The sequence below is a fragment of the Oncorhynchus clarkii genome, chromosome 3 (assembly GCF_045791955.1).
Source record: "Oncorhynchus clarkii lewisi isolate Uvic-CL-2024 chromosome 3, UVic_Ocla_1.0, whole genome shotgun sequence".
Taxonomy (NCBI): Eukaryota; Metazoa; Chordata; class Actinopteri; order Salmoniformes; family Salmonidae; genus Oncorhynchus; species Oncorhynchus clarkii.
Genome location: NC_092149.1, coordinates 11,738,795 through 11,765,069, shown reverse-complemented (window position 1 = coordinate 11,765,069; position 26,275 = coordinate 11,738,795). Strand labels below are relative to the sequence as shown.

Sequence of the window (26,275 nt, the reverse complement as noted above, 5' to 3'; positions counted from 1 at the left end):
GGGTGTGGCCCAGAGGGGGTGGCAGCACCGGTCATCCTACGATCAAGGAACCTCCATGCACCCCTGGCCTGGACGGCTGAAGCATCAACAGCCATAGCACTCCTGAAAACAGATCTATCAGCGGCAGCAGCTCTGACTGCACCTGACTACAAGAACAAGTTCCATTTGGATGTTTCTGGAAGGGAAGGATTCACCTCATCCGTCCTATTCCAGAAACAAGAGGGGGAGAGAAGGGTCTTGATGTACTACTCTTCAAACTTGACCACATTGAGGTAGGACAGTCAACATGCTCCAGATACGTTGCTGCAGTAGCAAAAGCTATTGAAAAAAACAGCTCACCTCGTGATGTCACCCTTCAATCAGCCATCATCCCTCAACCAGCATCGGCCAAATTAGCTGAAATCATCGGATTGACGCAGGTCCTCATCAGAGGAAAAGGAAAGACTGAATATCTATACAGACTCAGCCCATGCCCATGAAGCAGGCCACACTGATGGACCCAGAACTTTTATGAGAAACACATGGTCCCACACACGAAGGCAAACTAAAGACCCTCCAAAAAGGCCTCGCACATCTGGTGGCACCCTCACATAAAAAATATGACTGACTTATTTTATGACGATGATTTATTTTGTGACGAATGCAATGGTTGTGACAGACACAACCCAAAGAAACCATATCAAACACCAATGGGCTCATACGTAATACCTAATGCATGTTTTCAGGATATTAGGATAGACTACACCGACATGGGCCCCGAAAATTTATCTAAAGGCAAACTCTATCTCCTAGTCATAGTAGATAGGTTCTCCAAATGGGTAGAGGCAATACTAACAAAAGGGGAGGATGCTAGGTCAGTCTTTTAAGTGGCTACAAACCAAACTAATACCCAGGTATGGCATCCCAAGACAAATCAAATTTGACAAATGGCTCACATTTAACAAACACCTGAGACAGGTGGAAGAAAGATTTGGCATAACCCACAGATTTGGATCTAAGTACAGGCCCCAATCCCAAAATCTGGTGGAACGTCAAACCAAAAGCAAAAGCTAAGATAGCTAAAGTATGTGCCTCATGGGATAATGACTGGTAGAGTCATGCATGGTCCACCAAGGGAGGGAGGTCATATGCCCGCCCTTGATGTACAACAAATTGTAATGTCTAATTATGTGAAAAAACTGACGGTTCTCTCTGCAGCACTCTCTACCCAGGTTCACAAGGTCCAGGAGGGGGAGCTGCCGGGGGACACGCCACTACTGAAGGTAAAGGTTGGTGACGGGGTGAGGGTTACAGTCCACAAGAGAAAGTGGCTGGAACCCAGGTGGACTGGACCGTACGAAGTGAAGGAGGTTACTTCACACTCAGTCCAGGTCAAAGGTAAATCAGGCACACCTTGACACCGCCTTACACATTGCACCCCAGCCCCAATTCCTTCTAGAACACTGACTGAAGTCAGAGCTGATTTGAGCGGCCTAAATTCGATTCCAAATGAAGACACTCCTTCCTCAGGTGATGCGGCATCAAACTCCGCCTCCCCTGAGAAGGGAACCTCGCCCAGTTAGAGGGAAATTTCTCCCTCTCTGGGTGAGGCTGGGGATATCTGGTCCCTTATTTGTGATATTCATACTGATATTTGGAGTAACCCTAGGACTTTCACATGGTTAATTGAACAACTATTTCACCCTGCCACATCACATACACCAACCCCTACACATGTCCCTAACTCCTTTCCTGATATCACTCCCTCCAATCACTCCCGTCCCAAACGTAGCACTACACCTACAGACCCACCATGCAAACCAGACAAGGTTAGGAGCACCACCTTATGTATACCCACGATTGCAACCGCCACCTTTCTGCTATAGTTTTCACGTCTAATAGATGTGAAGAGGGGGATTTGTTATATAAATATTCATACACATAGCTCATATAAACAAAGACATTCCGTCGTAAGAACACATACACCCAGCCATAAGACTGACCCCCTCTTCCTTATATAAACACACATCTCATCTCCCTCTAACTGGCCGGTCCCAAGAGCAAAGAACTTTTGCTGTGCACCAATGGGGCCCGCTCTGGCTAGAGCAAGGCCCGCCTCCAACCCTCCGACCAGTCAAGAAGACCGAAACGACAAGACTCCACCTACTTTATTCTATGTATAAAAATGTATGTAACCATTGTATAGGCCTCTTTTTCACCTGGCTCCTTGCCGAGTTATGTGAACTAGGTCCGTGCACGTAAAACTGCGGGACAAGATATCTCTGACTCATTAAAACTGTCTTTCGTTACAACTGAAATCCACTCTGTCCAGCGTCCGTGATTTGGTCTCAACTCTCCAGTATTTGAACACTAACAATGGCCAAGTCAAAGTCCAGACCTGAATCCAATCGAGAATCTGTGGAAAGAACTGAAAACTGCTGTTCACAAATGCTCTCCATCCAACCTCACTGAGCTCGAGCTGTTTTGCAAGGAGGAATGGGAAAAAATGTCAGTCTCTCAATGTGCAAAACTGATAGAGACATACCCCAAGCGACTTACAGCTGTAATCGCAGCAAAAGGTGGCGCTACAAAGTATTAACTTAAGGGGGCTGAATAATTTTGCACGCCCAATTTTTCAGTTTTTGATTTGTTAAAAAAGTTTGAAATATCCAATAAATGTCGTTCCACTTCATGATTGTGTCCCACTTGTTGTTGATTCTTCACACAAAAATACAGTTTTATATCTTTATGTTTGAAGCCTGAAATGTGGCAAAAGGTCGCAAAGTTCAAGGGGGCCGAATACTTTCGCAAGGCACTGTATATATATATATATATATATATATATATATATATATATATATATATATATATATAACTTTCATTGTTCTTTATTTTTAAAAGAAATGCCATGGCGTTCGTGGTGCAACATATGACTCGCAATCTGCAACCAATACATTTTTACCTGCGACATTGTTTTCAAAGTATATCAGTGGTCGTGAAAATGACGAACATGGCAACTCTACTATGAGTTGTATTTCCGTCATGGCGCAGACCATATTAAGAAATCGCATGATATCATTCCATGTCACCCCACCACCGCCTACCAAAGGACTCTTGGGCTCAATTCTTCACGGCTGACGCCACATACCTAAACTATATCGCCGTTTCGGTTAGTTAAAATGATTATTCCGATAACTTCTGGTTCTGACATTTTGTGGAAACTGAACTGCGCGTACAGTAAGTGGAAATTTTACAGCATGGCGATACATTTTTGCATACAACTTTTACACTTATTGCAATGTGACGACGGTCACTATAAACAATTGAGTGTGTTCTTTCTCAGCTGTTCCGCATCTGCAGGTTGTTGGGTGTGCTCGCATTGTAAACTGCGTAACGTTACATGTATGTTACACACTTATTGAATTGTATCAGATTTTATCAACGTATTTGTATAAACGTGATGATATGGGTTTTGTTAGGACCACCGCAGGATAAGTGTATGTTAGGACCACCGCACATTTTTTACATGTGTTTTTAGGACTACCGGTATTTCATAAATTGGGAGGAACGTGCCTTTTTTTGTAACTGACCATTCATTCCATGTTAAAACAAAGCTACCAATGGGGCGAAATTACGCTCCTCCACGTAGGATGATTTGTACATTACAGTAGCAGGTACCAAGCAAGCAAATCCAAGTTTATGGGGGGAATCCCCATCAGCCGGTCCAAACAAGCATGAGCAGGTTTAAAAGCCAAGGTGGACCTTCTTATGGGTGGAGGCAGTTACAGTATATAGGCGTAGTGGAGCATGTGAGAGGAACTCAGACACAATTCAAGCATATTGATGGTATGTTTGATTACTTTCCCCAATCTCCTCCCAACACAATAACACTCCAATTCCACAAACAATTTAGTCTGTTGTTCAGTTTTTTTCCATGCTGCATGTCTCCAACAATGCACAGACACATTGTGTGGTGAGATTTTCTGCTTTGATTTATCTTTCGCAATAGCCTAACATGATGCAACACTGACTAAATGAAATGTTGTGATTGGTGGAGTAAATTTGTAACTGAGTTCTCTCTTTTTCACAGTCCTAGTGGGGTGTCTGCTGCCTGTTGTAGACACTCACAACATTAACTGTAAGGTGATCCAACATCCTAACTATACAACGACCTATGACCTCCATGAACTACCTGAATCTCTGCCTTTGGCCAATTGCGAGACCCAGTGGTTGGATGAAAACGTGAGTGACAGCAGAAGCTACTTACAATATGACACCTCATTAAGGAGTGGTAAAATGTTCAAGTAAAATGGTTGGTAAATGTTCAAGTAATTGAAAGCCTGGTTCTAAAGAGATTCAGCCTTCTGCTCCAGCCTAGCACAGACATCGCCCACCTGGTTCAACTAATCATGGTCTTGATGAGTAATACAGTGTGTTAGTGCTGAGCTTGAACAAAAGCCTGCACACCCAGTAGTTCTTTAGGACCAGGAGTTGGGAAACACTGAACTACAGTACTTTATGTTAAACCTCTTGACTTATGTTGTCTATTTTACTTTATTTAGATAACTGTTCTTGCCAATGACAAAGAGAGAGACGAAAACCGTACTTTGGCTCAGACCAGTCACTCCATCACTATCTTAGGCTGCCTGGACAGACTGACCTACTCAATGGACTGCACGCTGACTGTGGTATGTTACTGTTACTGATGTGGTTACTCTAGTGTGTCTGTTGGATCTGATGAAGCACGGACATGGTTTAAGATACACCAATAAGATCATGTATGTGTCTATGTCGTAGTTTGTCTACATCCCAGTTTTTAACATGTTACCTACTTTGTTAGGAAGGACGGGTGGGAGGGATAAAGTTGACGTCTGAAGTTTACATACACCTTAGCCAAATACATTTAAACTCAGCTTTTCACAATTCCTGACATTTGATCTTAGTAAAAATTCCCTGACTTCAGTTAGGATCACCACTTTATTTTAAGAATGTGAAATGTCAGAATAATAGTAGAGAATTATTTATTTCAGCTTTTATTTCTTTCATCACATTCCCAGTGGGTCAGAAGTTTGCATACACTCAATTAGTATTTGGTAGCATTGCCTTTAAATTGTTTAACTTGGGTCAAATGTTTCAGGTAGCCTTCCACAAGCTTCCCAAAATAAGTTTGGTGAATTTTGGCCCGTTCCTCCTCACAGCTGGTGTAACTGAGTCAGGTTTGTAGGCCTCCTTGCTCGCACACGCTTTTTCAGTTCTGCCCACACATTTTCTATAGGATTGAGGTCAGGGCTTTATGATGGCCACTCCAATACCTTGATTTTGTTGTCCTTAAGCCATTTTGCCACAACTTTAGAAGTATGTTTGGTGTCATTGTCCATTTGGAAGACCCATTTGCAACCAAGCTTTAACTTCCTGACTGATGTCTTGGCATGTTGCTTCAATATATCCACATAATTTCTCTCTCTCATGATGCCATCTATTTTGTGAAGTACACCAGTCCCTCCTGCAGCAAAGCACCCCCACAACATGCTGCCACCCCCGTGCTTCACATTTGGGATGGTGTTCTTCAGCTTGCCAAACAGTTCTATTTTTGTTTCATCAGACCAGAGGACATTTCTCCAAAAAGTACGATCTTTGTCCCCATGTGCAGTTGCAAACCGAAGTCTGGCTTTTTTTATGGTGGTTTTGGAGCAGTGGCTTCTTCCTTGTAGAGCGGCCTTTCAGGTTATGTCGATATAGGACTCGTTTTACTGTGGCTATAGATACTTTTGTACCTATTTCCTTCAGCATCTTCACAAGGTCCTTTGCTGCTGTTCTGGGATTGATTTTCACTTTTTTGCACCAAAGTACGTTCATCTCTAGGAGACAGAACGCATCTCCTTCCTGAAGGGTATGACGGATGCGTAGTCCCATGGTGTTTATACTTGCGTACTATTGTTTGTACAGATGAATGTGGTACCTTCAGGCGTTTGGAAATTGCTCCCAAGGATGAACCAGACTTGTGGAGGTCTACAATTATTTTTCTGAGGTCTTGGCTGATTTCCTTTGATTTTCCCATGATGTCAAGCAAAGGGGCACTGAGTATGAAGGTAGGACTTGAAATACATCTACAGGTACACCTCCAATTGACTCAAATGATGTCAATTAGCCTATCAGAAGCTTCTAAAGCCATAACATCATTTTCTGGAACTTTCCAAGCTGTTTAAAGGCACAGTCAACTTAGTGTATGTAAACTTCTGACCCACTGGAATTGTAATAGTGAATTATAAGTGAAAAATCTGCCTGTAATCAATTGTTGGAAAGATTACTTGTCATGCACAAAGTAGATGTCCTAACCGACTTGCCAAAACTATAGTTTGTTAACAAGAAATTTGTGGAGTGGTTGAAAAAAATGAGTTTTAATGACTCCAACCTAAGTGTGTGTAAACTTCACCTGTATGTCATGTGAGTGTTGGTATGTCCTGACATGTTCAATCAGGACATCTCACTCTGTCCTCTTTTCAACCAGTTTTTTTCTCTCTTACAGGCACCATTTTGGGACGTGCAGTGCCTCAGTGAGTAAACACACACACTAAGAACAAAGCTGCTAGAGGCTGTTGTATGAATGAGTGACAGGATGTGACATGGGAAGTTTGTCACAGTTGACAGACAGTATTAGCAGCAGTCATTTTATTGTGGTGTGAAAGACAAATTACTGATTAATCTCTTTTATTTTGTGTTCTCCAGCTAACGGCAGTCATGGACCTTACAAACCTGCCACCAATCTCCACAGTAATGACCATGTCCCCATCAATCAAGGTTAGAGTAATACAGTTTCACCTTTTCAATCTGACACTGCTTATTTTACTGTCGCCAATCGGATTGCTTGCATTGAACCCGGTTCAAAGAAAAGACCCAGCTCTTTCAATCTATTGGACTGTCCTGGGGAAACAGGAAGATATAACAGTTGACGTTACTCATCAACAACTTGGTGTGTTGTCACTTTAGCACTTTCCCTTCTCTCCCTGTGTTTACAACATGGTTCACTTTAATATGGCTCAACTCTTTATTATCTCACATTAGCTTATCATCAGGTGTGTTTATCTACTTTAATAGGACCATATTTAACCTCAGAGACTCCGCTTGGCTCAGAAAGAGTGTTACAGCTGAGATAACCACAGATTATCAGCTCTCTGAGTTGACTCAATTCACTACCTCTTTATCTTGCAATTAAACAATGGAATAACATTCCACTGCTGCGCTGCCTATAGAGTGAGGCAATGACAGAGCAGAGGCACTCAGGCTAAACAACACAGACGGAGTGTCAGTCAGATCTCTGGCACTCAGGCTAAACAACACAGACGGAGTGTCAGTCAGATCTCTGGCACTCAGGCTAAACAACACAGACGGAGTGTCAGTCAGATCTCTGGCACTCAGGCTAAACAACACAGACGGAGTGTCAGTCAGATCTCTGGCACTCAGGCTAAACAACACAGACGGAGTGTCAGTCAGATCTCTGGCACTCAGGCTAAACAACACAGACGGAGTGTCAGTCAGATCTCTGTAACTGGATTGGGGAGGTTTTCTGTGTGCTCAGTCTCTCTCCTCTCACATAAACAGATGCTAGGAACCACACCGTTGTCTGGGTGCTGATGGGTGTGGTTGGAGTCGCCGTGTTACTGCTGGGTGTGAAGGCAGCATATGTATTAAAGAAGAGGTATGTATGGATGGATGGATGAATACACGGATTGGATGGATATATGGATGGATATATGGATTGGATGGATGTATATACTAGAGGTTGACCAATTATGATTTTTCAATGCCGATACCGATAATTGGAGGACCAAAAAAAGCCGATACTGATTAATCGGCCGATTTTGTTTTTATTTATTTTATTTATTTGTAATAATGACAATTGCAACAATACTGAATCAACACTTTTATTTTAACTTAATATATTAAATCAATTTAGCCTCAAATAAATAATGAAACATTTTCAATTTGGTTTAAATAATGCAAAAACAAAGTGTTGGAGAAGAAAGTAAAAGTACAGTATGTGCCATGTAAAAAAGCTAACGTTTAAGTTCCTTGCTCAGAACATGAGAACATATGAAAGCTGGTGGTTCCTTTTTAACATGAGTCTTCAACATTCCCAGGTAAGAAGTTTTAGATTGTAGTTATTATAGGACTATTTCTCTCTATACCATTTGTATTTCATATACCTTTTGACTATTGGATGTTCTTCTAGGCACTTTAGTGTTGCCAGTGTAACAGTATAGCTTCCGTCCCTACCTGGCCTCGAACATGAACACATCGACAACAGCCACCCTCGAAGCATCGTTACCCATCGCTCCACAAAAGCCGCGGCCCTTGCAGAGCAAGGGGAACAACTACTTCAAGGTCTCAGAGCGAATGACGTCACTGATTGAAACGCTATTAGCGCACACCCCGCTAACTAGCTAGCCATTTCACATCGGTTACACCAGCCCAATCTCGGGAGTTGATAGGCTTGAAGTCATAAACAGCTCAATCCTTGAAGCACAGCGAAGAGCTGCTGGAAACCCACGAAAGTGCTGTTTGAATTGATGCTTACAAGCCTGCTGCTGCCTACCACCGCTCAGTCAGATTGCTCTATCAAATATCAAATCATAGACTTAATTATAACATAATAACACACAGAAACACAAGCCTTAGGTCATTAATATACAAATCAGCTGGGCTTGACAATCTGGACCCTCTATTTCTGAAACTGTCCGCCGCCATTGCCGCAACCCCTATTACCAGCCTGTTCAACCTCTCCTTCGTATCATCTGAGATCCCCAAGGATTGGAAAGCTGCCGCGGTCATCCCCCTCTTCAAAGGGGGAGACACCCTGGACCCAAACTGTTACAGACTTATATCCATCCTGCCCTGCCTATCTAAGGTCTTCGAAAGCCAAGTCAACAAACAGATCACTGACCATCTCGAATCCCACCGTACCTTCTCCGCTGTGCAATCCGGTTTCCAAGCCGGTCACGGGTGCACCTTAGCCACGCTCAAGGTACTAAACGATATCATAACCGCCATCGATAAAAGACAGTACTGTGCAGCCGTCTTCATCGACCTGGCCAAGGCTTTCGACTCTGTCAATCACCATATTCTTATCGGCAGACTCAGTAGCCTCGGTTTTTCTAATGACTGCCTTGCCTGGTTCACCAACTACTTCTCTGATAGAGTTCAGTGTGTCAAATCGGAGGGCATGTTGTCCGGTCCTCTGGCAGTCTCTATGGGGGTACCACAGGGTTCAATTCTCGGGCCGACTCTTTTCTCTGTATATATCAATGATGTTGCTCTTGCTGCGGGTGATTCCCTGATCCACCTCTACGCAGACGACACCATTCTGTATACTTCTGGCCCTTCCTTGGACACTGTTAACTAACCTCCAGTGGGTCAGAGCTTCAATGCCATACAACACTCCTTCCGTGGCCTCCAACTGCTCTTAAACGCTAGTAAAACCAAATGCATGCTTTTCAACCCTTCGCTGCCTGCACCCGCACGCCCGACTAGCATCACCACCCTGGATGGTTCCGACCTAGAATATGTGGACATCTATAAGTACCTAGGTGTCTGGCTAGACTGCAAACTCTCCTTCCAGACTCATATCAAACATCTCCAATCCAAAATCAAATCTAGAGTCGTTTTTCTATTTTGCAACAAAGCTTCCTTCACTCACGCCGCCAAACTTACCCTAGTAAAACTGACTATCCTACCGATCCTCGACAAAATAGCTTCCAATACTCTACTCAGAAAACTGGATGCAGTTTATCACAGTGCCATCCAATTTGTTACTAAAGCACCTTATACCACCCACCACTGCGACCTGTATGCTCTAGTCGGCTGGCCCTCGCTACATGTTCGTCGCCAGACCCACTGGCTCCAGGTGATCTACACGTTTATGCTAGGTAAAGCTCCGCCTTATCTCAGTTCACTGGTCACGATGGCAACACCCACCTGTAGCACGCGCTCCAGCAGGTGTATCTCACTGATCATCCCTAAAGCCAAAACCTCATTTGGCCGCCTTTCCTTCCAGTTCTCTGCTGCCTGCGACTGGAACGAATTACAAAAATCTCTGAAGTTGGAGACTTTTATCTCCCTCACCAACTTTAAACATCTGCTATCTGAGCAGCTAACCGATCGCTGCAGCTGTACATAGTCCATCGGTATTTAGCCCACCCAATTTACCTACCTCATCCCCATACTGTTTTTATTTAATTTTCTGCTCTTTTGCACACCAGTATCTCTACCTGCACATGTTCATCTGATCATTTATCACTCTAGTGTTAATCTGCTAAATTGTAATTGTTCACTCCTATGGCCTATTTATTGCCTACCTTCTCATGCCTTTTGCACACAATGTATATAGATTATTTTTTTTCTACTATGTTATTGACTTGTTTACTGTTTACTCCATGTGTAACTCTGTGTTGTTGTCTGTTCACACTGCTATGCTTTATCTTGGCCAGGTTGCAGTTGCAAATGAGAACTTGTTCTCAACTAGTCTACCTGGGTAAATAAAGGTGTTCTCAACTAGTCTACCTGGTTAAATAAAGGTGAAATTAAATAAATATGGTCAAATCAAACGTTTATTCTTTCAGTGAAATAAGGAACTGTTCCGTATTTTATCTAATGGGTGGCATGCTTAAGTCTAAATATTCCTGTTACATTGCACAACCGTATGCCATAATTACGTAAAATTCTGGCAACGAGCCAGGCGACCCAACTGCTGCATATACCCGGACTCTGTTGCACAGAACTCAAGAGAAGTGACACAATTTCCCTAGTTAAAGTAAATTCATGTTAGCAGGCAATATTTACTAAATATGCAGGTTTAAAAATATATACTTTTAAGAAAGGCATTGATGTTTATGGTTAAGTATTGGTGCAACGACAGTGCTTTTTTAGATAATGCGCTTGTTAAATCACCCGTTTGGCGAAGTAGGCTGATAAATTTAACAGGCACCGCATTGATTATATGCAAGCAGGACAAGCTAGATAAACTAGTAATATCATCAACCATGTGTAGTTAACTAGTGATTATGTTAAGATTGATTGTTTTTTTATAAGATACGTTTAATGCTAGCTAGCACCTTACCTTGGCTCCTTGCTGCACTCACATAACAGGTAGTCAGCCTGCCACGCAGTCTCCTCGTGGAGTGCAATGTAATCGGCCATGATCGGTGTCCAAAAATACCGATTGTTATGAAAACTTGAAATCGGCCCCAATTAATCGGCCATTCCGATTAATCTGTCGACCTCTAGTATATATATATAATTATGAAGAACCACAAAACAAATCGGTGAGGGGGGAGGGGGGGGGAGGAGACCAAGAAATTATGGATTTTCAGACCACTTTGGAAATATTCCATTCCATTCCCCTTATAATTTGGGATCAAATATGCTCTGAAAGCAAACATGTTGACATGAGTACCCTGATATCGGGGAATTTGTGCCATTCTGAAAAAATTGTTAGATTTTTGCATTGGATTGGATGGATGGATGTGTATACGGCTTGGATGGATGGATATACGGCTTGGATGGATGGATATACGGCTTGGATGGATGGATGGATGGATAAATGGATAGGAATGCGTAGGAATGGATAGGAATGAGTGAAAATATTGCTAAATATGTTTGTACTATGCTCTTATTTTTATAGATGTGTCTGCAAGACATGGAACAAGATGTCGACCCAACACTGTTCCTCAGTGTGATGCTAGCTGGCTGGCTGGATGTGTGGGTTGGTGGATGGGGGGGATGGTTTAATGCAATGCAACTGTTTGAGTGTTTAAGAGAGTTTCCTGTAATGGTCCTGTGGCATGACATAGCACGTGTTACATTCTGAGACAGCTTTAGTAAACTTATTCTGACTGTGGAAGTCTAGAGTCTCCTTCAGCTGCACCAGCGAGTGCATAATGAGTAACTAGGCATTATACAAACTATTATAAAATATTACTACTCTGGGAAATAATGACTCAGAATAATATCTCTTGTGGTTTGAAGAATCATATACATACGGGTTACATGAATACTGTCTCAAGGATATGATCAGGATTAGACTTCAGACCCCCTAATATATACACCTATATATGATCAGAGTTAGACTACTACCTCTACCCCCTAATATATACACTATATATGATCAGGGTTAGACTTCAGACTACTCCCTCTACCCCCTAATATATTCACTATAAATGGATACTACATTGAAAGATGACTGTTCTGTTCACCATATATTGTTTTATTGATCAGAATATATATTGTTTTATTGATCAGAATATATATTGTTTTATTGATCAGAATATATATTGTTTTATTGATCAGAATATACTCTTTATGTAGCTATTTGCAGAAGACACATTTCAGTTGAATGCATTCAGTTGTCCAACTGACTAGGTTGTCTTTCCCTTTATTTTATGTAATATTTTGTATAAATTGTAAATGCTGTACTCAAATTTATACATAATATATTGTATTTCATAATGTATAACATATATATATATATATATATATATATATATATATATATATATATATATATATATATATATATATATATATATATATATATATATATATATACACACACACACACACACACACATATCTCAGTATGTGATATTAATATTATGCACAATAATTGTGCCAGATGAAGACAATGCAACTTACACCCAGGTTGGGGTCACTTCCTTTTCAATTCAGCCAATTCAGGAAGTATACTGAAAGTCAAATTTCACATTTTCCTCAAATTGGAATTTCAGTTTACTTCCTGAATTGTCTGAATTGAAATGGATTTGACCCCAACCCTGACTTAACCATATGTGTTAAGAGTAAGTCTAGAGTAAGACATTCTTTTGAGATTGAAACCATTGTGGATTTGAGGGAGACCTATGAAATGTTTTTTTTGTGATCATTCCATGGGTTACTGTCCTTACATGCTATATACAGTTGAAGTCGGAAATTTACATACACTTAGGTTGGAGTCATTAAAACTTGTTTTTCAACCACTCCACAAATGTCTTGTTAACAAACTATAGTTTTGGCAAGTCGGTTAGGACTTCTACTTTGTCAAGTAATTTTTCCAACAATTGTTTACAGACAGATTATTTAACTTATAATTCACTGTATCACAATTCCAGTGGGTCAGAAGTTTACATACACTAAATTGACTGTGCCTTTTAAACAGCTTGGAAAATTTCTGAAAATGATGTGATAGGCTAATTGACATATGAGTCAATTGGAGGGGTACCTGTGGATGTAATTCAATACCTACCTTCAAACTCAGTGCCTCTTTGCTTGACATCATGGGAAAATCAAAAGAAAGAAGATCCTGGAGGAAACAGGTACAAAAGTATCTAAATCCACAGTAAAATGAGTCCTATATCGACATAACCTGAAAGGCCGCTCTACAAGGAAGAAGCCACTGCTCCAAAACCACCATAAAAAAAGCCAGACTTCGGTTTGCAACTGCACATGGGGACAAAGATTTGTACTTTTTGGAGAAATGTCCTCTGGTCTGATGAAACAAAAATAGAACTGTTTGGCCATCGTTATGTTTGGAGTTGGAGGCTTGCAAGCCGAAGAACACCATCCCAACCGTGAGGTACGGGGGTGGCAGCATCATGGTGTGGGGGTGCTTTGCTGCAGGAGGGACTGGTGCACTTCACAAAATAGATGGCATCATGAGGCAGGAAAATGATGTGGATATATTGAAGCAACATCTCAAGACATCAGTCAGGAAGTTAAAGCTTGGTCGCAAATGGGTCTTCCAAATGGACAATGACCCCAAGCATACTTCCAAAGTTGTGGCAAAATGGCTTACGGACAACAAAGTATTGGAATGTATTGGAATGGCCATCACAAAGCCCTGACCTCCATCCTATAGAAGATTTGTGGGCAGATTTGAAAAAGTGTGTGCGAGCAAGGAGGCCTACAAACCTGACTCAGAGCTGGTGGAACTGTCAGGAGGAATGGGCCAAAATTCACCCAACTTATTGTAGGAAGCTTGTGGAAGGCTTCTGGAAACGTTTGACCCAAGTTAAACAATTTAAAGGCAATGCTACCAAATATAAATTGAGTGTATGTAAACTAATGACCCACTGGGAATGTGATGAAAGAAATAAAAGCTGAAATAAATCACTATTATTCTGACATTTCACATTCTTAAAATAAAATGGTGATCCTAACTGACTTAAAACAGGGACTTTTTACTAGGATGAAATGTCAGGAATTGTGAAAACTGAGTTTAAATGTATTAGGCTAAGGTGTATGTAAACATGACAAAGCTAAAACAAGTTTTAGAAATGTTATATTATAAACTGATATCACAGTTAAATAAGTATTCAGACCCTTTACTCAGTACTTTGTTGAAGCACCTTTGGCAGTAATTACAGCCTCAAGTCTTCTTGGGTATGACTCTACAAGCTTGGCACACCTGTATCTGGAGAGTTTCTCCCATTCTTCTCTACAGATCCTCTCAAGCTCTATCAGGTTGGATGGGGACTGTCGCTGCACAGCTGTTTTTATTTCTCTTCAGAGATGTTAAATCATGTTAAAGTCCGGGCTCTGGCTGGGCAACTCAAGGACATTCAGAGACTTTTCCAGAAGCCACTCCTCTGTCTTGGCTGTGTGCTTAGGGTCGTTGTCCTGTTGGAAGGTGAACCTTCGCCCCAGTCTGAGAACCTGCTCCAGAGCGCTCAGGACTTCATCAAGGTTCTCTCTGTACTTTGCTCACTTCATTTTTCCCTCGATCCTGACTAGTCTCCCAGTCCCTGCTGCTGAAAAACATCCCCACAGCATGATGCTGCCACCACCATGCTTTACTGTAGGTATTGTTTCAGGTTTCCTCCAAATGTGAGTTCAATCTTGGTTTCATCAGACCAGAGAGTCTTGTTTCTCATGGTCTGAGAGTCCTTTAGGTGCATTCTGGGAAACTCCAAAATGGCTTTCATGTGTCTTTTACTGAGGAATGGCTTCCGTTTGGCCACTCTACCAAAATGCCCTGATTGGTCGAGTGCTGCAGAGATGGTTGTCCTTCTGGAAGGTTCTCCCATTTCCACTGAGGAACTCTAGAGCTCTGTCAGAGTGACCATCAAGTTCTTGGTCACCACCTTGATCAAGGCCCTTCTCCCTCGATTGCGCAGTTTGGCCGGGCGGCCAGCTCTAGGAAGAGTCTTGGTGGTTCCAAACTTTTTCCATTTAAGAATGGAGGCCACTGTGTTCTTGGGGATCTTCAATGCTACAGACATTTTTTAGTACCCTTCCCCAGATCTGTGCCACAGACAATCCTGTCTTGGAGCTCTACGGACAATTCCTTCGACCTCAAGGCTTACTCTGACATGTACTGTCAACTGTGGGACCTTAAATAGACAGGTGTGTGCCTTTCCAAATCATGTATAATCAATTTGAATTTACCACAGGTGGACTCCAATTAAGTTGTAGAAACATCTGAAGGATGATCAATTGAAACAGGATGCACCTGAGCTCAATTTCGATAGCAAAGTTTCTGAATACTTACGTAAATTAGGTATTGACGTTTATATATTTTATACATTTGCTAAAATTTCTAAAACCTGTTTTCGCTTTGTCATTATGAGGTATTGTGTGTAGATTGAGGAGAAAAATCATTTATTTAATACAGTTTAGAATAAGGCTTTAATGTAACAAAATATGGAAAAACTCAAGGGGTCTGAATACTTTCCAAATGCATTGTATTTTCACTGTCTTTTTAGTCAGTTCCATTTTATTTAATCAACAGTGTGTTGACCAACTGTGTGGAAATTAAAAGCTGGATGAGTTAAATGCAGTTGAGACCTAGGGCTCTATTCAACCTGTATCGCTGAAGCGTTACAGATTGTGCAATATACATTTTAAAGGTAATTTCTGTTTGAAGCGACATATGCAACGCTTACCGTGAATGCAGTCTTCGCTAATGTGGGAACATTGCCTTTAAATTTCAATCGCGCTGTAATGCTGAACTTCTGCGATACGGCTTGAATAGAGCCCCTTATCTCAGTCTTAACACGCCTTTCTTATCATCATCCCAATAATTATTTGAGCAGCCCTACCGCCAAACCTGTTACGGAAGTCCCCTGATTTCCACTGCTGTGAGGGAGGGAGGTAGTGCCCGAGAAGGCCCTCTCTTTCTTGCTCTCTCTCCACCTCCCCCTTTTCCCCCTCTCTCTCTCTCTCTGAACTCACCAATGACAGGTCAGAACAAACTGTTCATAACTCATCATGTTATCAATCTTTCTATCAGTCTTTACTTTGCCCTACTGCTGTTCAACAGCTTCTTTTTAAAGATTAAACCATTTGTGATGTGTTAAGTTCTGTCTTGATTTTAGTGGTTGCTGTTTCTCCTGATCATTTTCACTTTTAATAAACTTCATGAATGTAAGCAGAGAGTGTATGGTAATTCTTCTCTATCGATTTTACAATTATTGTACCCATGCCAAACCTTAAGCTACCCAGAACATGGGCAAGTAGAATGGTAACAGAGCAAAATATAAAAACAACACTTTGTGTGTGTGTGTGTGTGTGTGTATGTATGTATATGTGTGTATATATATATATATATATATATATATATATATATTATATCTCAATATATATATATATATATTATATCTCAAATCTAGGATTGGTCTATTTTACCCTAATTTCCAATTATTGTAATGTTTAACCAGAGACAATATTTTGCTTGAGGAGTGCCAGCTAGATAAAAGATTGGCATAATTCCATGACAACGTCTGCATTGTTTGTGCTATTCTTTGGCTGCTTTGTGACATGAAGACCAACACCCAGTGTAGACTCCTTATATGGCTTAACATACTCCAAGAAGGACAGTGGGTGTTACCATCACCTCATGTGATCTCCCTCTGACAACAGGGTGGGACTGTATATATTTTCTCAGATTTCCTGTCACTGTGCTACAGCACCAGACTACAGGGCACAGACTGGATATGGCCAGTATATGTGACTGTTTGTCTTTGCTATTTAATTCATCAGAATTATTGCTCATGTGCAATAAAGGTACACAGTGGGTTCAACTGGCTGACAGTAGTGTGTAGAGGCTTTTGTTTGAGTAGGGGATTTATAGTCTTGTTCTGACTAATCTGTAAGGGTTTTTCTTTGGTACGGTTTTATGCCTTTTTATTGTGAGTTACAAGTTCAAACCCACAGAAACAAGAGTTTGTGGGTTCTGGCAGAACCATGTAGAGTATGAAGGCTACACCTATTATCTTCATGTAATCAATCAGTCATTTTCATTTGGTAACCTCTGCCACAGTTGACACATCTCAATGCCAGCAGAACTTAGGGACAAAGTCCTGTTAACCACCATACTCCATACTCCTGCCTTCACCATTCTCCAGACTACTGCCTCCTGTGTTCTACTCCTGCCTTCACCATTCTCCAGACTACTGCCTCACGTTTTCTACTCCTGCCTTCACCATTCTCCAGACTACTGCCTCCTGTGTTCTACTCCTGCCTTCACCATTCTCCAGACTACTGCCTCACGTTTTCTACTCCTGCCTTCACCATTCTCCAGACTACTGCCTCCTGTGTTCTACTCCTGCCTTCACCATTCTCCAGACTACTGCCTCACGTTTTCTACTCCTGCCTTCACCATTCTCCAGACTACTGCCTCCTGTGTTCTACTCCTGCTTTCACTATTCTCCTGACTACTGCCTCCTGTGTTCTACTCCTGCCTTCACCATTCTCCTGACTACTGCCTCATGTTTTCTACTCCTGCCTTCACCATTCTCCTGACTACTGCCTCATGTTTTCTACTCCTGCCTTCACCATTCTCCTGACTACTGCCTCATGTTTTCTACTCCTGCCTTCACCATTCTCCTGATTACTGCCTCCTGTGTTCGACTCCTGTTTTTCCCATTCCTCTGGCCAGCTCCTCTAGTAAGCCGCCAACTGCATTTCCCCTCCAGCTACATTAGGGTCAAGAACTGAACTAATGGTTGTCGGCTATCGCCATTTAACTCTTGATCTGGTTGAATCTATGCCCTATATTTTACACTGACCTTGGAGAAGGTCCTAGAGCCCATGGATCACGTTTACGGTACATTCAGCAGCCATTCTCCTGAGGGTTGTTACGGCCTGTGTGAGTATAAAGGGGAATTGAGTGTGTGAAGATAATTGGGTATGCCGAGTGTGTGAAGGTAATTGGGTATGCCGAGTGTGTGAAGGTAATTGGGTATGCCGAGTGTGTGCGCATACAATAGCCTATATTACACATTTATTGAATTGTATCAGATTTTGCTAACCTCTTCCGTGACTAGATACATTTCTACAGTGTCTTTTAGAACCTGTCTATTTCATAAATTGTGAGGAACGTGCTTTTCTTGTAATTGATCATTCATTCAATTTTAAATTGAACAAACATACAAACGAAGATGGCAATAAATAATACATAGCCTACTAATATACATTGAAGGATGGCCTAGCCATTGAATGAGCCGGAGTAGGCTTTTAATGGAATCGCGAGCTCTCTTCCGTCAGCGATACACACCATAGGTTACAGTACTATATGTTTCACCCTAATATGTTTCCTGACTGTCACCCCACATCCTGCACTACAAATGCTGACCCAGTACGTCCTGTCCTTGAATCTTTTGAACCATCTGTGTAAAGGGCCTCAAAATCCTGATACACAGTATCCAGATGTCTCTTAAACAAGTCAGATGGATCAACACCCTTCCTATCTGTCTGTAGTCTCTCCAACACTTCTAGATCAACTACTGGAGGCAGGAGTAGCCATGATTGGTTTACAGGAGTAGCTACCGTTGGACTAAACCTTCCATACAGTCCCTTCGCCTGGGTATTACTCCTTACCCATCAGAGAGCGTACTACACTTAGCACCTTCTCACACGTTCAAATCAAATTTTATTGATCACATACACATGGTTAGCAGATGTTAATGCGAATGTAGCGAAATGCTTGTGCTTCTAGTTCCGACAGGGCAGTAATATCTAACAAGTAATCTAACAATTCTCCAACAACTACCTAATATACACAATTCTAAAGGGGTTAATGAGAATATGCACATATAAGTATATGGATGAACGATGGCCGAGTGGCATAGGCAAGATGCAATAGATGGTATAAAATACAGATGTCACACCCTGACCTGAAATATCTGTTTTTTTTAAATATTTTGGTTAGGTCAGGGTGTGACTAGGGTGGATACACTAGTTTTTGTATTGTCTAGGGGTTTTGTATGTCTAGTGTTTTGTAGGTCTAGGTATTTGTATGTTTATCGTGGCCAGATATGGTTCCCAATCAGAAGCAGCTGTTTATCGTTGTCTCTGATTGGCGATCATATTTAGGTAGCCATTTCCCTTTTGGTGTTTGTGGGATCTTGTTCTATGTTTAGTTGCCTGTCTGCACTATTCATATTAGCTTCACAGTTCGTTTTGTTGTTTTGTTAGTTTGTTCAGTGTTCATTCTTTTAATACATTTGAATGTACGCATACCACGCTGCACCTTGGTCTCATTCGTACGACGGACGTGACAACAGTATATACATGTGAAATGAGTAATGTAAGATATGTAAACATTATTAAAGCTGCATTTTTTAAAAGTTACTAGAGATCCATTTATTAAAGTGTCCAGTGATTGGGTCTCAATTTAGGCAGCAGCCTCACTGAGTTAGTGATTGCTGTTTAGCAGTCTGATGGCCTTGAGATTGAAAAACAGCTTCTATCTCTTGGTCCCAACTTTGATGCACCTGTACTGACCTCGCCTTCTGGATGATAGCGGTGTGAACAGGCAGTGGCTCGGGTGGTTGTCCTTGATGATCTTTTTGTCCTTCTTGTGACATCGGGTGCTGTAGCTGTCATGGAGGGCAGGTAGTTTGCAGACCGCACCACCCTCTGGAGAGCGGTGGAGTTGCCGTACCAGGCTGTGATACAGCCCGGCAGGATGCTCTCGATTGTGCATCTGTAAAGGTTTGTCAGTGTTTTGGATGACAAGCCACATTTCTTCAGCCTCCTGAGGTTGAAGAGGTACTGTTGCGCCTTCATCACCACACTGTCTGTGTGGGTGGACCATTTCAGTTTGTCTGTGATGTGTACGCCGAGGAACTTTCCACCTTCTCCATTGCTGTCCCTTCGATGTGGATAGGGGGGGTGCTCCATCCACTGTTTTCAGAAGTCCACAATCATCTCCTTTGTTTTGTTGACGTTGAGTGAGAGGTTGTTTTCCTGACACCACACTCTGAGTGTCCTCACCTCCTCCCTGTAGGCTGCATCATCATTGTTGGTAATGAAGCCCACTACTGTTGTGTCGTCTGCAAACTTGATGATTGAGTTGGAGGTGTGCATGGCCACGCAGTCATGGGTGAACAGGGAGTACAGGAGAGGGCTGAGCACGCACCCTTGTGGGGCCCCAGTGTTGAGGGTCAGAGAAGTGCAGATGTTGTTTCCTACATTCACCACATGGGGGTGGCCCGTCAGAAAGTCCAGGACCCAGTTGCACAGGGCAGGGTTGAGACCCAGGGCCTCCAGCTTGATGATGAGTTTGGAGGGTACTATGGTGTTGAATGCTGAGCTGTAGTCAATTAATTTATATTTAATGTTTTTAACCTTTATTAACTAGGCAAGTCAGTTAAGAACATATTCTTATTTACAATGACAGCCTAGGAACAGTGGGTTAACTTGTTCAGGGGCAGAACGACAGATTTTTCCCTTGTCAGCTTGGAGATTCGATCTAGCAACCTTTCGGTTACAGGCCCAACACTCTAACCACTAGGCTACCTACCGTCCCAGTCAATGAACAGCATTCTTACATAGGTGTTATTGTTGTCCAGATGGGATAGGGCAGTGTGATGGCGATTGTGTCATCTGTGAACCTGTTGGGGCGGTATACAAACTGAAGTGGGTCTAGTGTGGCTGGTTTGTCTGGAAGCGTGACGTCGGTGTCTGTGAAGTGGGTGTTTTTTATTTTTGTAGTCTTATTTCCTGTAGACCCTGCCACATAAGACATTGAATTGCGACTCCACCTTGTCCCTGCACCGCAATTTCGCTTGTTTGATTGCCTTGCAGAGGGAATAACTACACCGTTTATGTTCAGCCATATTTCTAGACCTCTTTCCAGGGTTAAATGCAGTGGATCACGCTTTCAGTTTTGCGTGAATGCCGCTCTCCATCTACGGGTTCTGGTTAGGGTAGATTTTAATAGTCACAGTGGGTACAACATCTTCAATGCACTTCTTTATAAACTCACACAGAGTCAGCAGCTGACCAGAACATATTCCAATCCGCGTGATCAAACCATCTTGAAGCGTGGCTTCCGATTGGTCAGAATAGCATTGAATGGTTCTCGTCACTGGACATCCTGTTTGAGTTTTTGTCTATAAAACTATGTTTCTCTGGAAGGCAACCCTTGCTCGAATTTCGTCTACCTTGTTGTCAAGAGACTGGACATTGGTGAGTAGTATACACGGCAGCGGTGAGCGATGTGCACGTCTACGGAGCCTGACCAGGAGGCCGCTCCGTCTGCGCCGTTGTTTTGGAATTACTGGGATTAGACCCATTGTCTTGGGTGGTGGTCCAAACCGAGGTAAACATCATTGATCATAATTGACAACAACAGAGGTCTAATCACGCTCCCCCGCCGTGTACCGTTATCCACCAGGTAGCTGACTAATAGAGACTTCCCCACCCTCACCTGGAAAGACCTTCCGAACAGGAAATTGTTTATCTAGTTGTATGTTCTTCCTCCAACCTCCATAATATCAAGCTTGATTAACAACCCCTCTTTCCACATCATATCATACACCTTCTCCACATCAAAAGACAGTTACAATAGTCTCCTTGTTCACCTGAGCCTTCCTGACCTCTGCTTCTAAGCAGAGCACTGGGTCCATAGTTCCCCTCCCCTTCCTGAACCCACTCTGATGTGGCGATACTAGCTCCCTGTTCTCCAGGAAGTAAGTTAGCCTCTCCGTAATCATGCGTTCCATAATCTTACATACAAAAGCAAAAAAGTATTTAGTCAGCCACCAATTGTGCAAGTTCTCCCACTTAAAAAGATGAGAGAGGCCTTTTCATCTTAGGTACACTTCAACTATGACAGACAAAATGAGGGGAAAAAATCCAGAAAATCACATTGTAGGATTTTTTATGAATTTATTTGCAAATTATGGTGGAAAATAAGTATTAGACAGCGACGACAGCAGTAGCAGCAGCAACAACAGCGGCCAGCATCACAGGACTCCTGAACATGGGAGGAGATTTTGAACAGAAGGACCCTGGGCACAGGCTGGGGAATATCGCCGCCCCAAAGCAGAGCTGGAGGCAGCGAAAGCTGAGCAGCGGTGATATGAGGAGGCAGCGCGACAGGTACGAGAGGCAGCCCCAAAACACTTTTTTGGGGGGCACACGAGGTGTGGGGCTAAGCCAGGTAGCAGACCTGAGCTCACTCCTCGTGCTTATTATAAGCAGCGCGTTACTGGTCAGGCACCGTGTTATGCTGTTAAGCGCACGGTGTCGCCAATACGTGCCCATAGCCCGGTGCGCTATAGGGCAGCCCCCCGAGAGTGTCATGCGAGTGTGGGCATCCAGCCAGGGCGTATGGTGCCTGCTCAGCGTGTCTGGTCGCCGGTACGCCGTTTCGGTCTAGGGTAGCCTGCGCCGGCTCTGCGTGTTGTGTCTCCGGGGCGCTGGGAGGGTGCAGTGCGTCCTATGCCTAGCCTGTTGACGTTGAGTGTGAGGTTATTTTCCTGACACCACACTCCGAGGGCCCTCACCTCCTCCCTGTAGGACGTCTCGTCGTTGTTGGTAATCAAGCCTACCACTGTAGTGTCGTCTGCAAACTTGTTGGAGGCGTGCATGGCCACGCAGTCGTGGGTGAACAGGGAGTACAGGAGGGTGCTCAGAACTCACCCTTGTGGGGCTCCAGTGTTGGGGATCAGAGGGGTGGAGATGTTGTTACCTACCCTCACCACCTGGGGGCGGCCCGTCAGGAAGTCCAGTACCCAGTTGCACAGGTCGGGGTCGAGACCCAGGGTCTCGAGCTTGATGACGAGTTTGCAGGGTACTATGGTGTTAAATGCTGAGCTGTAGTCGATGAACAGCATTCTCACATAGGTATTCCTCTTGTCCAGATGGGGTAGTGTGCAGTGTGGTTGTGATTGCGTCGTCTGTGGACCTATTTGGGGCGGTAAGCAAATTGGAGTGGGTCTAGGGTGTCAGGTAGGGTGGAGGTGATATGGTCCTTGAATATTCTCTCAAAGTACTTCATGATGACGGAAGTGAGTGCTACGGGGCGGTAGTCGTTTAGCTCAGTTACCTTAGCTTTCTTGGGAACAGGAACAATGGTGGCCCTCTTGAAGCATGTGGAAACAGCAGACTGGGATAAGGATTGATTGAATATGTCTGTAAACACACCAGCCGTCTGGTCTGCGCATGCTCTGAGAATGCGGCTGGGGATGCCGTCTGGGCCTGCAGCCTTGCAAGGGTTAACACGTTTAAATGTTTTACTCACTTCGGCTGCAGTGAAGGCTGCAGTGAAGGAAAGTCCACAGGTTTTGGTAGCGGGCCGTGTCAGTGGCACTGTATTGTCCTCAAAGCGAGCAAAAAGTTATTTAGTCTGCCTGGGAGCAAGAGATCCTGGTCCGCGACGGGGCTAGTTTTCTTTTTGTAATCCGTGATTGACTGTAGACCCTGCCACATACCTCTTGTGTCTGAGCCGTTGAATTGCAACTCTACTTTTTCTCTATACTGACGCTTAGCTTGTTTGATTGCCTTGTGGAGGGAATAGCTACAATGTTTGTATTCGGTCATGTTTCCGGTCACCTTTCCCTGGTTAAAATCAGTGGTTTGCGCTATCAGTTTCACGCGAATGCTGCCATCAATCCACGGTTTCTGGTTTGGGAATGTATTAATAGACGCTGTGGGTACAACATCGCCGATGCATTTTCTAATGAACTCGCTCACCGAATCATCGTATTTGTTGTTGGACGCAATGCGGAACATATCCCAATCCACGTGATCGAAGCAGTCTTGAAGCATGGAATCAGATTGGTCGGACCAGCGTTGACAGACCAGAGCGCGGGAGCTTCTTGTTTTAGTTTCTGTCTGTACGCTGGAAGAAACAAAATTGAGTCGTGGTCAGCTTTTCCGAAAGGAGGGCAGGGGAGGGCCTTATATGCGTCGCGGAAGTTAGAATAACAATGATCCAGGGTTTTACCAGCCCTGGTTTCACAATCGATGTGCTGATAGAATTTAGGGAGTCTTGTTTTCAGATTAGCCTTGTTAAAATCCCCAGCTACAATGAATGCAGCCTCAGGATATGTGGTTTCCAGTTTACATAGAGTCAAATAAAGTTTGTTCAGGGCCATCGATGTGTCTGCTTGGGGGAGAATATATACGGCTGTGATTATAATCGAAGAGAATTCCCTTGGTAGATAATGCGGTCGACATTTGATTGTGAGGAATTCTAAGTCAGGTGAACAGAAGGACTTGAGTTCCTGTGTGTTGTTATGATCACACCACGTCTCGTTAATCATAAGGCATCCAACATCCTAACTATACGACCTATGACCTCCATGAACTATCTGAATCACCGCCTTTGGCCAATTGCGAGACCCAGTGGTTGGATGAAAACGCGAGTGACAGCAGAAGCTACCTACAATATGACAACTTATTAAGGAGTTACATCTGTTGGTACAAATGTTTAAGTAATTGTAACCCTGGTTCTAAAGAGCTACAGCCTATTGCTCCAGCCTAGCACAGACATCGCCCACCTGGTTCAACTAATCATGGTCTTGATGAGTAATACAGTGTGTTAGTGCTGAGCTTGAACAAAAGCCTGCACACCCAGTAGTTCTTTAGGACCAGGAGTTGGGAAACACTGAACTACAGTACTTTATGTTAAACCTCTTGACTTATGTTGTCTATTTTACTTTATTTAGATAACTGTTCTTGCCAATGACAAAGAGAGAGACGAAAACCGTACTTTGGCTCAGACCAGTCACTCCATCACTATCTTAGGCTGCCTGGACAGACTGACCTACTCAATGGACTGCACGCTGACTGTGGTATGTTACTGTTACTGATGTGGTTACTCTAGTGTGTCTGTTGGATCTGATGAAGCACGGACATGGTTTAAGATACACCAATAAGATCATGTATGTGTCTATGTCGTAGTTTGTCTACACCCCAGTTTTTAACATGTTACCTACTTCATCAGGAAGGACAGGGGTGGGAGGGATATGTCATGTGAGTATTGGTGTAAATCCTGACATGTTCAATCAGGACATCTACTATAATATTTTCTTTCTCTCTCTTTCCTCTTTTTAACCAGTTTTTTTCTCTCTTACAGGCACCATTTTGGGAGGTGCAGTGCCTCAGTGAGTAAACACACACACTAAGAACAAAGCTGCTAGAGGCTGTTGTATGAATGAGTGACAGGATGTGACATGGGAAGTTTGTCACAGTTGACAGACAGTATTAGCAGCAGTACTTTTATTGTGGTGTGAAAGACAAATTACTGATTAATCTCTTTTATTTTGTGTTCTCCAGCTAACTGCAGTCATGGACCTTACAAACCTGCCACCAATCTCCACAGTAATGACCATGTCCCCATCAATCAAGGTTAGAGTATACAGAATACAGTTTCACCTTTTCAATCTGACACTGCTTATTTTACTGTAGCCAAACCAGATACTCCAACCAGATACTCAACTAGTCTAAAGGCCTAAAGGCCAGTTTTATTGCTTCTTTAATCAGACAACAGTTTTCAGCTGTGCTAACATAATTGCAAAAGGGTTTTCTAATGATCAATTAGCCTTTTAAAATGATAACCTTGGATTAGCTAACCTAACGTGCTATTGGAACACAGGAGTGATGGTTGCTGTTAATGTAGATATTCCATAACAAATCAGCCGTTTCCAGCTACAATAGTCATTTACAACATTAACAATGTCTACACTGTATTTCTGATCAATGTGATGTTATTTTAATGGAAAAAACATTTGCTTTTCTTTAAGAAACAAGAACATTTGTAAGTGACCCCAAACTTTTGAATGGTAGTGTTTCTGTTGTAGAATTAGACTACTGTCAAGTCTACTCCTGCTCCTCCCCTCCGGTGTTCGACATCGCCTGTATACTAACCACCTGTCCTGGGATCCATCATTACGCACACCTGGCAACCATCATTATGCGCACCTGCAGATCATCATGATACTCACCTGGACTCCATTACATCCATTGCATTCTCTCTTTTCAAATCACCATTTTGTGTAACACGTGTCATATTGTG

At 42.8% G+C, this 26,275-nt stretch overlaps 1 protein-coding gene across 3 annotated transcripts; it reads left to right on the top strand.

Moving 5' to 3' along the window:
* Nucleotides 1-3,098: 3,098 nt before the first annotated feature.
* Nucleotides 3,099-26,275, top strand: LOC139387997 (uncharacterized). 3 transcript variants are annotated; one of them, XM_071134477.1, is made up of 7 exons: nt 3,099-3,216; nt 4,070-4,221; nt 4,542-4,667; nt 6,506-6,533; nt 6,706-6,777; nt 7,579-7,675; nt 11,657-12,273. In XM_071134477.1, exons 1-7 carry the CDS (start codon nt 3,159-3,161, stop codon nt 11,709-11,711), a joined length of 588 nt encoding a protein of 195 aa, XP_070990578.1. In that variant the 5' UTR covers nt 3,099-3,158; the 3' UTR covers nt 11,712-12,273. The 3 variants fall into 3 exon arrangements, with proteins under 3 accessions (XP_070990578.1, XP_070990568.1, XP_070990588.1); XM_071134467.1 differs by lacking the exon at nt 3,099-3,216 and adding an exon at nt 3,660-3,825; XM_071134487.1 differs by lacking the exons at nt 3,099-3,216; nt 6,706-6,777; nt 7,579-7,675; nt 11,657-12,273 and adding exons at nt 3,660-3,825; nt 25,537-25,608; nt 26,047-26,275.

Excerpts from the sequence above, each read along its gene's own strand:
- LOC139387997 (XM_071134467.1), top strand. The coding sequence starts at position 3,714 with ATGAGCAGGTTTAAAAGCCAAGGTGGACCTTCTTATGGGTGGAGGCAG. Across the intron at positions 4,668-6,505 it reads TGGACTGCACGCTGACTGTG|GCACCATTTTGGGACGTGCA; the intron begins GTATGTTACTGT and ends TCTCTCTTACAG. Across the intron at positions 7,676-11,656 it reads GCATATGTATTAAAGAAGAG|ATGTGTCTGCAAGACATGGA; the intron begins GTATGTATGGAT and ends TTATTTTTATAG.